General features: G+C 41.1%; 1 protein-coding gene across 1 annotated transcript in view; it reads left to right on the forward strand.

The window, feature by feature from the left end:
* The window catches only part of insra (insulin receptor a), a 51124-nt gene that overhangs the window by 19597 nt on the left and 14123 nt on the right, over window positions 1-17404 (forward strand). Inside the window, exons 3-8 of the mRNA XM_046407668.1 lie at window positions 8882-9218; window positions 12493-12632; window positions 13191-13335; window positions 13681-13895; window positions 14798-14924; window positions 15449-15702. Of these exons, the coding sequence (XP_046263624.1) occupies window positions 8882-9218; window positions 12493-12632; window positions 13191-13335; window positions 13681-13895; window positions 14798-14924; window positions 15449-15702 (1218 nt within the window). The remainder of the gene's footprint in view (window positions 1-8881; window positions 9219-12492; window positions 12633-13190; window positions 13336-13680; window positions 13896-14797; window positions 14925-15448; window positions 15703-17404) is intronic.

Below are 17404 nucleotides of genomic sequence, written 5' to 3' on the forward strand. Positions count from 1 at the left end.
AGAATGCTTTTAGACCCCTTTACACACACACACACACACACACACACGAGTCCTTTTCTTTGCGCTGACTTAACTGCTCTGGCACTCAGTCTTGTGGAGCTGCACCCAGCGAACCCTCGCCGTTCAGCTACTGGAACCATTCCCATGGAATCCCAGACATTTGAGGCATTTGTTAAAGCTGGGCCGACAGGCGTTTCTTCAGCGCAGTACATGCTCACACTCACCAGAGTCGTTCAATTTACAACGGCTCACTGCTGTTTTATTGCTGGTTTAATTAGACCCACTGGAAAATGTTTCTTCTTTATCTGCTGCCTGAAGTTACATGCAACCTTGTTTGTTTGCATTTCCTTGGTTTATTTTGTCATTTCTGTGTCAAACAATAAGGGTTGTATCACTAATGCCTAAAGTCACAACACCTCACCCATTGTGTAATTGTGTAATGAAAAGAGTCATTTATGAAAGGGAGTTGATTCAGAGACTCAAATGTAATTGATCTCGCCGTGTTCCTGAAAGCCTCAATGAAAGCAACAGTGACTGTTCCTCTGTTTCGCAGTCTGCCCTACAGCACCAATATCATTCCTCTTTAGTTTCGCCATGTTTATGGTTATGCACAAAGAGCGTTCTTTTTTCCTATCGGTCAAGATTAGAAACGCTTCATGGAATTCTTAGTGGATGTAAAAAAAAAAAATCTAACATGTTAATGTTGTCACGAGGCATCGCAGATGCACTGCAGGTTGTTTGGATAGCACAATCAGTTATTGTGCCCGGCACTCGTCATTCCCGTGCCCACCCTACACACTGTTTCTGCTGGATCGGGCTACAGTTGTTGTATGTACAGCACAAAACTTTCGTCAGTGTTATACCCTGCAAAAATATTTATTTTCGATTTCAATTAAAAAAACATTGACGAAGCACAAATTTTTCACAGGGCTTTTAGTCTGGTTTGGTGACGACCTTCTTCCTGCTCACATTTCTTATTCACTTCTTGACTCTTGACTGCTGCGCTCTACAGTTAGTCGCTTGCGTTTGTTAAAATTTAAATATAAAAAAGGACAAAGGACCGTGTGACGTATTAATGGCATTAGTGTGACACAAATGCTTTTGATGTCATAACAGGTAGTCAGTGTCTAGCATAGAGATCGTCATTATTTCAGCCTAACACTGAGCCCTGGAAGGAAATGAAGAGTCAAGGCCGTGGCGTGCGTCATTTGGCTGTCAAGCAGGCAGTATAATTGCCCATCAATGAGTGCACAGTGTTTATCATTTCTATTCCAGTCACGGACAAACTGGATATCCTGCCTTCAGATGACTGCGGCGGCAGGGCAACATTAAGAACAAAAAGTGCTTTTCCATGTTGTTTGTGTGTTTTTGTTCTATTAACGGAGGCAGGGGCCGGTTAATGAAATTGTTTACGAATGCTGTTGCTACCTGTGTCGTCTCAAACGAGCCCTGCTGCTGAGTCAGGCCAGCTGACTGGTGGTTACCAAGAAAAATATGAGACAAATAAACTAAGGTCTTCAGACACTGCTTTTTATAAAGTCATGTTCTGGCAACAGTTTTTTAAAAATCTTTATCGTACTTAGTTTTGCGTTAATTTGACTAGTTGCAGGTTGTTTCTCAATTTTGTGCATGTCTGAATGACAATTTTTCTCCGTCCTGGCTGATCTCTGTCTTGGTGTTGCCACCTTTGGGTTTCAAAATAAAAAAAAGAAAAGTGACACAGCTCTTACAATGTGAACCTCAGCTCCTGCTCATCTGTCTTTCTGCTGCAACTAGCAGCTATTTCCCATATGAATTAAATTCTCTTTTTTTTTTGTTGATTTTTTAAAATTTAATAGAGTTAGTATTTAGTGCATAAAATGTTCAAAACCAGTAATAGATGTCCATTACAATTTGTTTGAGGCCCGTGGTGGAATCGTTAAATTGCTTTTTGTGTTCAAGAAATGGTCTCAAATCGAAAGATATTCGCTTTACATTTATACAAGATTGCAGCTCATAGATTATTTTTCATTATCGATTAATCTGATAGTAATCAATTTGTTAATCTTTTATTTCGTATTAAAAAAAAATATTCGTAATAAAATGTCTTCTAAAGCAATAAATTCCAATTATAATTTTCCAGGGCTGAAAGTAACTTATTGACTGTTTTGTTTTGTTGGAACATCAGCCCAACAAAAGAAAGCAAATAGTCACATTTGATGAGCTAAAACAAGCAAATATTTGTTATTTTTGATTGGAAAATGACTCAAATAATTCAACTGTTTTTTGGTCTGTTTGTTTGTTTTAATAGTTGGCAATAAGTATTCTTTTGCTTTAATCAACAAATCGTTTCAGCTCTGGTCTTATCCAAAACAAAGAAAACCTCCACATTTTAGATGCTGGAAACAGAACGTGTGGAGCATTTGTCGATAAATAAATTAGCTGACATATCATTCAAAATGAATTACAGGTTTTTGGCAATCAAGCTATCGTTTCAGCTCTACTGCACAAGTTATTTCCACAGATTAATATTTTATGATAAATAATTACTTTTACAGAGCATAAACTCTCGATTGTATTCAGTCAACAAAGCCCGGGGCTGTTTGAGTCATAATAAAGTTATTCATTAAATTTCTAATTAGATGTCGTTGGACATTGTCCTTGATTTGTTTCAACAGATAATTTAACAATGTACTATTTTCCCTTATGTTCCTCTGTGTACAGGACAAAGTCAAAACTTCAACTCAAATGTCATGCACACAATGAATTCATTCATTGTTGTTGTTTTTTTTTTTTTTTGCCTTCCGTCCATCCATCTTCATTTGCCACCACCTCATTCTTATTAAAGGTATAGAGGGAGCTGCAGTAGGCAACGACATATTTGGAAATATAAGTGGAGACTGGAACTTTTAACATCTGTTCCTCACTAGCAGAGAGGAAACCAGACAGCTCTTTATTAATGAGAGACTTTAGTGTGTGTCAGGGCAGAGACACCAGTCATCACTGCCTAAGGAAAGACAAACCAAAAATGTTATGTGGCAACAGCACAGGATTTTCATTCTGTCATAAAAACCAGAAACATCAACTTTTTTTGTAGACTGACGCTATTTATTTTATGGAAATGGACGGAGGAACAAAGGAAAAGGCGCTCAGATGTCTGGCTCGTATTTGCATCCATTACTTTTAGGACATTTTGTGTTCTTGCAATCTTTGTTCTTCTGGCACTATGAAGTTACAGCACTGTGTTTTCTGTGACAGTTTTTCTGATCTGTTTGGCTGTTGTAAACAGATAGACATGAAGATTATAGACCCAACAGTACTCAACAAACTACTCCAAAGGTCTTCTGTCATATCATATGATCAGTCTACCGTTACCCTCGGCAATTAAAATCAAGGAACGATGTTGCCATATCTTCATGTTATGCACATCCAGAGAAGAAAATAGTTAATATTTACTTTAAAATCCCACAATCACCTGCTCGAAAAAATATGATTGCAGCAAGCAGAATGATGGACTTATGTAAAGCAATTTTTGATGGTTTACTTGATGCATTAAAAAATATTGTTGTAGTGAAGGAAGACCACAGGCCCAGCCCTGCATAGTTTGGTTAACTTGCACCAGCAAGTCTGTTGTAACAAAACCTCTGTGTGACCAACAAAAACACCTGAATTAGCCAGAAGGGAGAATGGTCTTTAGAATGCACATTTAACATTTAAAACTGTTATGATACATATACCATCTTGAATGGGTGGATGGGGTTATTGAGCACCGCTGCTCTTTATGTTTGGATGTTGCCTTGGATGTTACATATTAATTTCATGCTGAAACAGTCAGTGGATAAAGCAGCTACTTGGTTTGACAGAAGGTTTAGTGGCAGTAATGAGAATGGGTTGATTTTCACACATTTCTTTTGTTATTCTGCGAGTTGAATACCTTTTAGGTTTAGACTGCTGGTTTGGGCAAAAGAAGCAATTTGAACATGTCATGAACTTAGCATTTGATTAGCATTTTTTACACTGTTACAGCATTTTATCTATAAAATTATGGTTTAATCCAAAATGATGATAGTCACTTGCACAACTGTATGTATTTACAATACAAATACGTCAGTTGGCTTTTTGCCCCTTTTATTTTTTGCCTTTTGCATGGCCTGATCATCCTTAAATGTCTAGTCAGCTGTTTTTCTGTAAAAGCCAAGTAGTCCATGTCGTGGTTGAAATGAATCAATCTTCCAAATTCGATATTGGCAGTTTATTCAGTACTCAAGTTGCTGTGCTGTTATTCTGTCAGTTCATTTAAAAATGTCAGGAAACATTGAAAGAAAAGAACTTAATTTGTTCTTAAGATTATTCTTTGAGGCCTTCAGCAAAAAACTTTATTTCATAAGAAACTAAATACTATCCTGGTCATGGACATGGAATTTTAATTACCAACTAGCCCACCACCACTTTCCCATTTGGCTTTTTCCGAGGTCTAATGTGATCTCAATGCAAAAAAAAAAAGCCTGAATGAGCTGCTCTTTCATCACAGCCATAAAAAGAAAACTTGGAAAAACTCACCACAAAATGATTTCACGGACAATTGTGGTTAATGACGAGTACTGAGGCTCTTAATTTTAGGCTGAATTTCCAGAGTTTAGGGTACAGTGAAGTGTTTCGTGTGCATTTTGACATTGGCAGAAAAGACAGAAAACTCTTCATGCAAAATGTGTACATTGTTTGCCTACAAGGAACCGTTACGGACTGTGTGAGTCATTCCTTGCAAGCAATGCGGATTCCTTCTGCTTTGCCGACACCCCACGCCGTTGAGGCTCGCCGTTGGCTGACAGGCTGCACACATCAATTTCTTCACCTCCCGCTTCCAAGTTGGCATCGCCCTGACAGGGTGTATTCATCTCTGTTTCACAGGGGCCTGGAGTTGTGTTGGTTTGTTGTTGATGTCCGATTCGAGCTTCGGGGGAATTGGGCATCTCATTGTGTGGCTCTGCCCCCACCCCTTCCAAGAGAAACCTCCGCTGATGAGATAAAGAGCCAGGCATTTCTGCAGCACTAGACCCCGGCCTTCATGTGATTCTGCTGTACTTTGGACGAACCTCATGACAAGAGATCAGACAGGTCCTGACCAGTGTGCCTGGCGAACCATAGCAATCAGGATAAGGAATTCAGAGATGGGAGGCGATACACTTATTCAATCTCAGGACTTTTTTGAACAAAAGAAGTAGCTGGTCGTAAACAGAACTAAGTCCAATTGCCAGCCCAGCATCTGCCTCCCAAAAACCCGATTGATTTATTGTTGTCAAGTGATTTTACTCTGTCCAAATGGAAGATAAGTAGTGGAGATGCTGACAAGACCAAACTCAAGCTGAGCATAACTAATTGACCTATGGCCTTCATGAATGGTGCTGGCTTGCAGGGTTTATAATGATGATAAAGAAACTGGGGCTGTATTAAGAGATTTGCATATTTTAAGCAAAGAATGACATACTCCCCCAAATAGTCTCCTCTGCGTCTTTCATGCTCAGAGAGATCAAAGATGGCTTGGGGTGGCCCCACTCTCAAAGGTCCTCAGGGTCTCAACCTTGAAAGCATTTTTGACAAGCACACAAGAAACAAGTCTATCTGCTCCAGTGTGGTCATTGTTGTTGAGATTATAAAAGCCTCTGTGATGCTGTATAGTGAATAATGGTGCTAATTTGGGATCAACTACCAGCATTGATTGCAACTCAGCAGACACAGCCGAGTCAGCTGCTGGCAAAGTAAACTGTACAAATCTTTCGGACACTGAGTGGTTTGTTTTCGTGCTTCATGCAAATGGTTCCCTGCTCGTTTTCTCAGTTGGCCCTCGTGTGCGTGTCTGAAGCTTGACATCAGTCACTGAAATGGACTAACCTTACATTAAGCCTTACTTTGTTACACTTAATTCTGCTTCTGTTAACACATAAGACGTGACACTTGCATTTCATATGCAATATAGAGCTACAGCTGACAGGTAATTTAGTCTCTGAACAGGTTTTGTTTTGGGTTTTTTTTTTTTGCAACACTACAAGTTGAATGATTAAATTGCCTTTGGGAGCATTTAATAGGTCTTTCAAAAATGATACTAATTTCAAAAATATGCTGATCAACAAAAAGTGTCTGAAATGCTTTTTTGAACCAATATGCAGTCAGTCTTTTGAGGGAGGCATCAGATATCTTGATCTGGATGGAATTTTTCAGTTCTTCCAGGGCCGTTGAATTCTGTAAAAACTCCTAATGAGCTGTGGACATGATGAGACATGATGAGACACGATGCATTACCTGAGGCACAGAGCTGTTCAGCGCCATGCTAACGTAACACCCACCGTCTCTGCACGAATCTGAACCCGTTTTTTGATTTTGCTGCAGAGTTGTGTGCATGACAAAAAAGGTGATCAGAATTTCTTAATAAGATCCATTCCTGCTTTTGATTAGTATAAAAGCAGCCGATTTGCAGCAGTGTGGGGAGAGAAAAGAGTGGAGCAGTGCACTGCCTTTTCTCCCCTTCTGATCAGGCCTGTTACTATGTGGCTCCCGTGTCATGTTTTTTTCCCTTCTTCTTCTTTTTTTTTGTGTACCTCCCATTGCTGCTGCTGTCTGACTGGCTGGGAGGGAAGAGAGAGGGACACAAAGGGTTAATCTGTGCGCCTGTCTTCCTTGGAGATGGGAGAGGCCATTTGAATGGCTAGCTTCCACAGCTAGCCAACACATTGGCTAAGGCTGAGGGTGGATCTGCTGCTGGGCCTGTGCTCCGAGATGGAGCTCTGCTGGAGGATCAGGAGTCAGTGTGAGCAGACAAAGTGTGTGTGTGTGTGTGTGTGTGTGTGTGTGTGTGTGTGTGTGTGTGTGTGTGTGCGCATACAGTACATACATTTGAGGAAAAGTTGAAGGGCAGCTTTTGAAACAAGCTTTGGGGACAGACGGAAAACATCGTTATCAAGAGCACATTTTTTGTTTTCAGTGTGGAAATAATTTTCTGTTCTCTTTGTAAATCCTACCTCGGAGTAGATTATTTAGACTAGCAGACTGACGTAGAGTAAAGGTGGTTTACCATTTGTTTTTTAGCACCATGCCCCCCCCCACCTTTAGCTCTCCCCTCCTCACACTGCCATTCTCATATTGCTGCTGCCCGCCCCAAACACATGCTCTTGATTCGCTTCAAGAGCTTACCTCTGTGAATGTAAGAGGACAGGGGGTCCATGTTGTTTTGTTGGTTTTAAGGCCTGACCTCATGACACTAATGAAGGCAAGCAGTTTTGGACACATGCTCAATGAATCGGACCCCACAATAGCAAGTTAACAAAGTAAAGTAATATAAATAATGACAGATTAATCGTCTCTTGTAGTTTCCTTTTCTCTTCTTGCTTTATGTGGCTGAATATTAGTTCAGACTTGCAAAAGACACATAAAAAGATGCATGCAGACAACTTTCCATTCTGAACTGTGACCTGCCCTGCACATCAGCGACTCATTGTCTCCCCTGCTGTGGGATGGTCTTAATTTGTCTCTAGTGGATGAAAAGTCAATCTCAGCAGACAGGTTAGTCAGCTGTAATTAATAGAAAAGTAATGTACACCAAGGGCTGTAGATTAGGAAAGATTGCATTTTTCTTTAATTTCATGACTTCACATTAGCTGTATTTACCCCAGAGAAGCCTCCACCCATCCTTGCACACTTGACCTCATTCTTACGCTGGGACAACAACAACAACAACACACACAGAGGCTAATTTGCATGTAACTCACCCACACGCATACCTGCCTGTCTAATGTTTACTGTTATGTAACAACCAGTCTACAAACTAGTGTCTGTGTCCTTTACTTGATCGTTTTTACACTCCAGAAACATCACTGAACTTTACAGTGTGTGTTTGGGTGACTGAACCTTTCTGTTGGTGTTTATTTCCCCTGCTTGCTCGCAAAGAGCCGTGTAGGTCTTGTTGCTGCAAAGAGGCCTGCTTTGAGTTCAGTTCAGCTACTTTGGATTATGATTTAGGGCTTCTGTTTACCATGACTATTGGCATTGGCAGCCAAGGGCTCAGCAGCCTATGGATATTTATCATTTATTGTGTTGCTGTAATAATGTTGTGAGATTGATATGAACATGGTGTGACATAGTGCAGTGTAAAACAGCTACATCAACTCTTTCAGCTCTTTAAATTTCAGCTTTGTCCGCTTTGGTTTGTTGCAAAAGTATTAATTTTTCAATAATATCAATTAGAGAAAAGCTGCAAGTCTGCACACTGCAAAAGCTGGTATTTGTTGTTTTTGTGCAATAAAAGGTCTAAATGATTAATTTTAGTTAATTTTTTATTAATTTTCTGAGAGTAAAATTAATCAAATTGTTTAAGCTGATGTGTGTGCGCGTGCGCATGTGTACACACATATATATATACTCTATATGTAGCTATAGGATGCCCCCATCAGAAGTAGGAAATGAGCTTTTTGTTCTGCCAGGATGAAAAGGGAACCAAGCAGAGACATCTTGTGCATGTCTCGCTTGCAAAATACTGTGTGCTTCAAATGCAAGTTTTTTTTTTTCCCCTCTGCCTCACTTTCACCAGGCTCTCTGGATAACTGTCTGCCTTTTGTCAGCAACTGTTGAATCCCCACTGTTTGTATTCAGTTTGCTTGCTGGCCATTGACAAATGGTCCTCTGGGCTGCTGGTGAGTGTAATGAGAAGGGATTTTATGCTTGCTGATCTGACCATAGGAGATTTCTGTGGCGTAAGAGGTATAAAGATATACTGTCAGTGTATTGAAATCACCTGAGGCACATGAGAAACTGAAACAATATGCTTTATGTTTATGGAATAAGTTACCTTTTCTCTGACTTGTCTCACCTACACTTCATTAACTTGGCTTGGTTTTTCCTCTTTCACCTGCAGTGTGCCCTGTTCAGTGTAAACACCGAGCCTGCACCAAGGATGACCAGTGCTGCCATGACCAGTGCCTGGGCGGCTGCCTGAAACCCAACTCGGCCAGTCACTGCGTGGCCTGCCGCGGCCTCCAGCATGAAGGCACCTGTGTGGACCGCTGCCCCGAAAACCACTTCACCTTCAAGGGCTGGCGCTGCGTCTCCTTTGACTTTTGCCAGGATCTGCAAAACAGATGCAAGCGAGAGAAGGAGCACAGCAAGAGCCCGGACTGCCACGAGTACGTCATCCACAACGGAGCCTGCATCCCTGAGTGTCCCTCCGGCTACACGACGGTCAACTCCTCCTCGTAAGTGAACACTTCTGCCGGTCTGATGGGCTCTTAATGGTCTGATGGAAGGATGTGGGATCATTGAAGCTAGCTTCATGTGCTGCTTGCATGCAAACACACATTCATGTGCACATCAAGTTGAAATCCTGGGTCTTTGCATAGGAGATTAGTTGATTTTCCTACCTGTTTGTGATTTCTCTATAAACCCATCTAATGCTGTCACATTGCTGCATCAAGCTGAAAATAGTAACCTTGCTGTAATTTACAAAAGCATTTTTGCTTTCTACAGACTGATAATCACAAAAAAGGATTAAGAATAAACATAAATTCAACAAATAAAACTGATTTTCACATGCAAAAATGTGTGATTTAGCAGTCGAGTGAGAAGAAATGATAAAACAGTGAGCACCTTGACAACGATTACAACAACAGACTCTACTTTAGAAGAAAAATAAGTAGATGTAATGTCAAATTAAAAATAATCATATCTATAAAAAAATACTGCCTTGGTTCAGCTTAATGTGGCTTGTCGCTTAATTTGTAGCACAGAATGAACAGGAACTGAAGGTCCTCTTTCTGAGCTCAAACAACACTTGGTGCACATGCTTTTGTGTGTGTGTGTGTGTGAAGCTGCAGACAGCTAGGTCAAAGTGGTGCAGCTCAGTAAGAAGGCTGGCATATCTATGTTTCTGCTTTTGAGTCAGTATCCGTCCGTTACATTTGTGTGTGTGTGTGTGTGTGACTCACTCGCTTCACAAAATTGATGGTTGTTTACCAGCTGCTGGTGTCTGCATGGCAGTATGCGCGCTATAGGCAAAGGCAGACAGTTACATATGTAAATTCCAACCTGTGTGTGTGTGTGTGTGTATATATATATGTGTGTGTCTTTGTAGCTGCAGCCTAACAGACTTTGCTCTCTAAAGACAGCCCTAATCATTCTGTGCTGGCAGAGGTTGAAATCTCTGCATCTCTCAAGACTTTTTGTCTTTTGTTACAACACGAGAGGGTAGCTGGCCACAGTTAAACACCAGGGGAGTCAGAGAGGCATTCAGGACAGATTGTCAGCGCCTTAGGGTGTTGGGCCTGCACTCCCCTGGCTGGCCGCAAAGAGATAGATGGTCTGTCTGGCAAGCTACTGCAGCAGCATCATCCAGGCAGTTTGCCACTGACGATGGTGATGACAAGGAAAAGTGGTTGTGCTACTGCTGCGGTATTCGCATGTGCATTTAACCTTTTTTTTTTTTTTTATCCACAGAGGATTTGTCAAGCACCTGATCTCGGTTTGAACAACACGCAGCTTCACATTTAAGTTTCATTCTGTACATTCACACCTGACAGGTTTCAAGTGGGACTTTTATGAGAAGACCCAGCTCCACTGGAGCAAATGAGGGAGAAGTGCCTTGCTCAAGGGTACCCCTCAAGTGTAAAGAAAAGAGTGCTACTGGTTTTCTCTTACTGCTCAGTTTTTCCACAGTTTAGAACCAGAAAAGCAAAACATCCAGATATGCTCAGACAATAATAATGACAAGAACTGAGAAGCTTCCTTTAACTTAATATATAATCAGTTCAGTGAAGTGTTGCTGTTGTTCAGTGAAGCTCGTCATTCATTTTCAGACACTGAAAACATACAACACGAAACAATGTTGACATATTTCTTTGATCTTTTTTGTATTTTTGTTTGATGTTTTTTTTCTTCATTTTCAGTTCTGTATAAACGTGTATGGCCATGGAATGGGGACATTGTTGTTCCTACTTTAAGCCAGCAGCAGTGGTGGTAACAGAGCTCAATCGATGCCTGTGTAAAAAAAATGCGAGGCGGCAGGATGGGACACACGCCGTTACATGAGCTGTCGTGTTACAAGTCATGCCTCCTTCGCCTCTAAAACACCAGCATGCTATCTGAAATTACAGACTGGGGCAGCAGTTATGCCAGTGTTGTTTGGTTGAGTGTAAAAAAGCAAAGTCGGCATAATAACGGGTCAGCTTTACGGAAGTATTGCGGGATCTCTGTCTGGCTGTTCCACTCCCTCGCTGTTCCCCGTGTGGTTCATCCCTCTTTGGCATCTCTCTCCCATTGTTGGCTTTAAACTAAGCTGTGGAAATGAAAGTGCTTTGAGGATAAGCGGCGTACTCAGAGGTGTTATGAGTGTCTAGGTTGAAAGAGCAAATGTGGCACGTGAGAGGGGGAAAAATAAAAAGGTCAAGATGGATCAGGAAGGTTATGAGCCAGATAAACTTTCTTAACCTTCTTTTATTTGCAAGACTCAGACACACTTAACACACCCTAACACTAACCCCCGCTATTTTTTTGTTCCCCTTGGCATTTTCAACTAGTGTGTCATATGGGTGGTGTGTTGTTGAAAGCTCCTTCACGAGTGCAGCACGACTACAGACCAAAATGTGTATCCCTTGTTTTGTATTTCTCATGTATTTATACTTTGTAGGTAGAAGTGCAGTGACATGAAATCCACTGCACATCAGCTGCCACCCACTCCCATTATTTGGCATTCACAAAAGAAATGCCACGTTCTTCTGTAATTGTCCTGCCAGCTTGCTCAACTGTTGCCAAACAAAGGCATTCCCACCTCATGAACCAGCCAGGGGCAAAAAATACTTCAACACACTCAGGACAATGGCTGCGAGCAGACAACCCATCATTGTCTAATCATGCCTTAATCCTCTTCAAAAAAAAAAAAACGTTCCCCCGAGCACGTGTCTCTGCTGACAGATGTTCAGTCTGCTGTGCTTCTGAGAGGTCGCGGAGGTTGCCGTGTACATTGGATTTTACCTTATCAAAGTTTATACGTGTTACAGTATGAGTGTGGGGATTGTGCGGATGGCTTTTCAGGAAATGGGCTGTTATGGTCGGCACACAAAGCCTTGACCATATATCTGTTATGAAAAGGGACTTGTTATGAAAACATTATGTAAGTCAGGTTGTTAAACTGGGTTATTAAGGTGAGGGGTTGGGGTCAGTTCATCCTCAGTTAACGTAAAACAAAAGTTGAGCAAAAGCTTCATTTTCAGTGCTTTTGTAATGCATGCAGTGCAGCTCAGAACTTATTTGGAGCAGCTATAAACAGTATTTTTAAACTGAGGTTGAAATGTACTTGTCACCTTAGCACCTTGTGGCTCACTCTGTGGTGAGGAGAGTCGAAAAGGATGTAAAAACAAAATGACAGTTATGGATTCAAAAGGCCATACATTCGTAACGCAAACAAACTTTGATGTCATGCACACATTTTCTTGAAGTATTTTAACAATCAGTTGTTTTTGTCCTTTTGTTCTATAGGCTCAACTGCACTCCATGTGCAGGTCTTTGTCCCAAGGTATGTATGGGTGTGAAAACTGTGGACTCTGTCACGGCTGCCCAGGCTTTGAGAGGCTGCACTGTTCTCAACGGAAGCCTGGTCATCAACCTGCGTGGAGGAAGTGAGTAACTGTTTTGTTTGGCTGAATCAGAAAACGGTATACAACAGAGCAGAAAAGAGCAGAACAACAAAGATATAGTACATGGAAATGACGTAGACAACATAGATTTCAAATTTACATTTTGTCTTATTAATGTTTTTTAAATCTGTTTTTTATTGCACACTATTTCAGTGTAAGCACCTTCTGTCTTACTGTCAGCTTGTGAGTCATACGTGAAGCACTTGGAACTGCATTAAGAGAAGTGCATAATTACATTATTGACATTTTGTTTTTAAAAACAATTGAGTGCTCACTTTGCCAGTTATTCTGCCGAAAGACACACTGATCATTTGAAAAGAAGACTTTCATGAATGTTTCAAAATGTGAAGGTTTGCAATCTACTGAAAACAAATATGTTTTTTTTTTGTCAAAATAGAGGAATCACATCATTCAGCTTTTAATGTAAAACACAGGCTGGAGAGAAAAGTTTGTTGCCAAAGAACAGCTGCCTGTGAGCTTTGGTATAAGCACGGTGAAGAACCGAGTCACCTGAGACTTGTGTCTTTTGGTCTTCTGCAGACAACATTGCAGCTGAACTGGAGGCCAGCCTGGGCCAGCTGGAGGAGATCACTGGCTACCTTACAGTGCGACGTTCCTACGCCCTCGTATCCCTCTCGTTTTTCCGCAAACTCCGTGTTATTCGTGGAGAGGAGCAGGAAATCGGGTGAGACTCTCATCCTCGCCATGTCACAGCCTCCTCCTGTAATTATGAGTTAAAAGCGGAAGGACTGACCTTTTCAAAATGTCTTTCTGCGGTAAATGTTTTTGGTTAGACTTTCCCAAATCATATGTGAGGCTTCATTTAGACGAGGTGGAAGATGCTTGTAGCAGGATGGACTACATTTACAGTAGAAAAGGCAAAGCGGGATGATGATGTAAATTGAAGGCTAACGATGCTGAAATACTTTTCTACTCCTGTTTCTCAAGATGCTGTTAATAACATCCTCAGCTACATGTCATTGTGTATCATGAAAAGAATGTTTGTGCAATGTTGTGTGTTCTTTTCCAGGAATTTCTCTTTCTATGCCCTGGATAACCAGAACCTGCGGCAGCTGTGGGATTGGTCCAAACACAAGCTGACCATCCTGCAGGGACGCGTGTTTTTCCACTACAACTCCAAGCTCTGCATGTCTGAGATTCGCAAGATGGAGGAGGTGACAGGGACCAAAGATCGGCAAGTCAAGAGCGACATTGCCTCCAAGACCAACGGAGACCAGGCCTCATGTGAGAACCTCATCTCTCAGCGTTGTTTCAGGAGTTACCATGGCAACAGAAAACACTGTCCTGGTACAGACGCAAACATAGTCATAGTTATTGCTACGATGAACCTTTTACCGTCCCTCTATGTTTGCAGATGTCTTCCTGCAGACCGTTTACTGACAGTTAAACTCGGAACAACCAGCAGAGCAAAGCACTAATTAACCGTTAAACATGGCAACACAGTGATACAGGTGTTTGAAGAGACGAGTTCATTGTTCTTCAATACACTCAAGCTTCTCTGTTATTTGACTTTGATATGTTTCCTTTATTAGTTTGATATAACAGAGTGGCTGTAAAGAAAGGAAAATGTAGAGGGACGGAATGTTTCAGTTTCTACTGGGGCTGTGCAATTTAACGCGTTATTATCGCGTATGCGTTAATGTGATAATTAATTAACGGCCACAATTATTTTATCGCACAGTTGTTTTTATAATAATAATTATTTTTAAAGTCCGTTGCTCATTTGCTATCTAACCATTGCTCATTTGCTGACTAAAAAAAACAGCGTTAATACACGATAAAATAAAAAATAATAATTGTTGCCACAACCCTAGTTTCTACTAACTAACATCTGACTGGGTTCAAAATGTGTTTAGTTTAAATGACTCAAGAAAAGTTCCTGTTTCAGAGCCATGGATCACATATTTTTTAAAAGGACGGGGTAAATAGTGAAGTTAAGGGAAAACAATATCTAAATCTACTCTTTTCAATGACAGATGCTTGTATTGATGACTACTGCCAGTTTTGGTGGTCCCTCTCTATTACTGTTCTCAGTATGAAAACACTACAAACTACTAAAGTTTCTCACTTTACTTTGGACCTGCTCTGCTGTTCTTTATTTTTAATTGATTCATGTCTTTTCTCAGGTGAGAATCATGTGTTGAAGTTTACCCAGATTCGAACCATGAGCGATAAAATAATGGTCAAGTGGGAAGCCTTTTGGCCTCCTGACTTCAGAGACTTGCTGGGCTTCATGGTGCTCTACAAAGAAGCGTAAGTTTATTTCGGTCATCATTCAGCCACAGTCAGAATCAGAACTGGATCTCGGTTTCACTTGGTATTGTTTTCAGGGGCTCAAGTATGTTATAGATGAGTGTATAGATGTTATAACACTCAGACATTTTCTGCTTCACTGACTCATTTAAACACATCTGAAAATATCTGTGTCTTAAAATTGGATACAAATTTGATGTTTGTGCTGATTCATCAGTTGATAGAGCCAGGGCACATCTTCAGTGACGTTGCTGATGTTTTTGAATAAGTGTCAACACTACAAACCACTAAAATCAGGAAATTATTATGGAATATTACTGCTTTGAACTGGCGTCATTCTGAGTGTCTTATAAGCCTCAGTGATGTTTTTCAGTGCTCTTTTCCTCCACTGACTGGTTCAGAAAAATAAATTAGAAAACTGAAACTCAATATCTTTCTCCACTGAAATACAATTTAGGCCTCCAAATAACCATTTTTCTTTCGTGTTGTATTCTTATTGTATATTGTCATTTTCCCCACAATAGACCTTTTCAGAATGTAACCGAGTTTGATGGGCAGGACGCTTGTGGCTCCAACAGCTGGGTGATAGCTGACGTGGACCCTCCACGTCGAGCCACAGAGGGGGAGAAAGAACAGTTTGAGCCAGGTCATCTCATCCTGCCACTGAAGCCCTGGACACAATATGCCATAATGGTGAAGACCCAGCTCTCGGCCTCTGACGAGCACCAGGTCCACGGAGCCAAGAGCGAGATCATCTATGTTCGCACCAACGCCACAAGTAAGAATGATTTGCATTTGTGTTGTGCACTGGTTTTTGAGGCCTTTTTTTTGACTCCAGGAACTTAAAAACCTGTGACTAAATGCATCGACACTGGTTCTGCTTTTGTTTTCTCTGCATTCCCCCCAGTTTGGGGTCAAGTTCCTTAACTTAGGAGGTGAGACAGTAAGAGTATATTGTGACACTCCTATTAACACTGCATGCATGAGTACAAATATATACATATACAGTAAACAGCCAGTCAGATGGTCAATTAGCAGCATTTTCATTCATTTATTGATATTGACATTTTGAAGTCATTACGTGTAAACACAAAAGGGAATCAATATTTTCTAATTATTCCATTCCCGGCTGTTCCACAGCTGTGCACTCCCACCAAAGATAAATAAGTGTTGACATTTGTCTCAAATGTTCTGGTTTGTAAAACACAGTGGAAACACACAGTAGAACATCAAACCAAAGACTTACAGTTTAATAAAAGTTCAGGTTGTGGGAAGCGTCAGGTTAGCTCGTCGAGTTCCAGTAGTGGAAAAGGCCCATTTCCTCTCCTGTAACAGAGTTCAGCTATTTTTAGGATTGGCTTGAATCCACATTTCTTGTAGTGCTACTATCATTTACTGGTGGATTCAGTGTTGTGTGTGTGTGTGTGTGTGTCAGTCTGGCTGCTACCAAAGTGTCCTTGCCACAAGAACAGGGAAAAGGAAGGCAGATGGGACGATATGCCTGGGGAGCCTCTGACCGACAGGGGCGCCGCCTCGTGCCAGGTGTCTGCATCACTTGGTCACGCTGCAGTCATGAATCTCTTCCCCGGCCCTTAATTGTACTCTGCCACCCACAGTGTGTGTCGTGTGTAGTTTTAGTTCATCATCATGATGTCCTGTCTGACTAGCTTCCTTTTATATAGTGTGGGCTTCCCAGTGGTGGAAAGTAACTAAGTACATTTAGTTAAGCACAGTTTTGGGGTACTTTATTTGAGTTTTTCCATTTTCTGCTTCTTTATGTTTCCACTCCACTGCACTTCAAGGGCAAATATTGTACTTTTTACTCCATGACGTGTATTTGACAAGTTTTGTTACTAGTTACTTTGCAGATTTAATGCAATGATGCAAAATATCATCAACAAATAAACTATGATCTAATATTCTGTATTATGATAAAATTTTACTGATTCCTGAGGAGAAATTCACAATAATATACTGTATGTACATTATAGTTTGTACTCACTTACTATTACTTTAAATGCAAGACTTTTACTTCAAACAAAGTCTTTCTACATGGTGATACTTTTACTGAAGATCTGAGTACTTCTCCCACCACTGGAGTTTCCTTCTTGATTTACCGCATTAAACATAACATCTCTCTCTCTTTCTCACGCAAAACAGGCTTCCAGCATATACGCATCACTCAGACAGCCCGGCTTGTTTTTTATCTGTCTGGCGACCGCTCTGGGTTCCCAGTCTGTGTCATGTCTAACCAGCAGACCTCGCCGGAAGGGCAAATCTGTCGTTACTAATGAGATGTTGCTTGTGAAACTTAGTCTGACAATGCGGTCAGACCAGTGTGTGTCGCAGCATCATGTAACAACAAAACCCCAATCCGACGCTCTGGTCGCTGCGTCACCTTAGGGTTCAGTCTGGCATCCCCACATCACTCCCCCCTCCCATCTGTTCCCCTCATGACAGCCTCGTTTTATTAAGTATCA

This window comes from Scatophagus argus, chromosome 13 (genome assembly GCF_020382885.2).
Source record: "Scatophagus argus isolate fScaArg1 chromosome 13, fScaArg1.pri, whole genome shotgun sequence".
Classification (NCBI taxonomy): domain Eukaryota; kingdom Metazoa; phylum Chordata; class Actinopteri; family Scatophagidae; genus Scatophagus; species Scatophagus argus.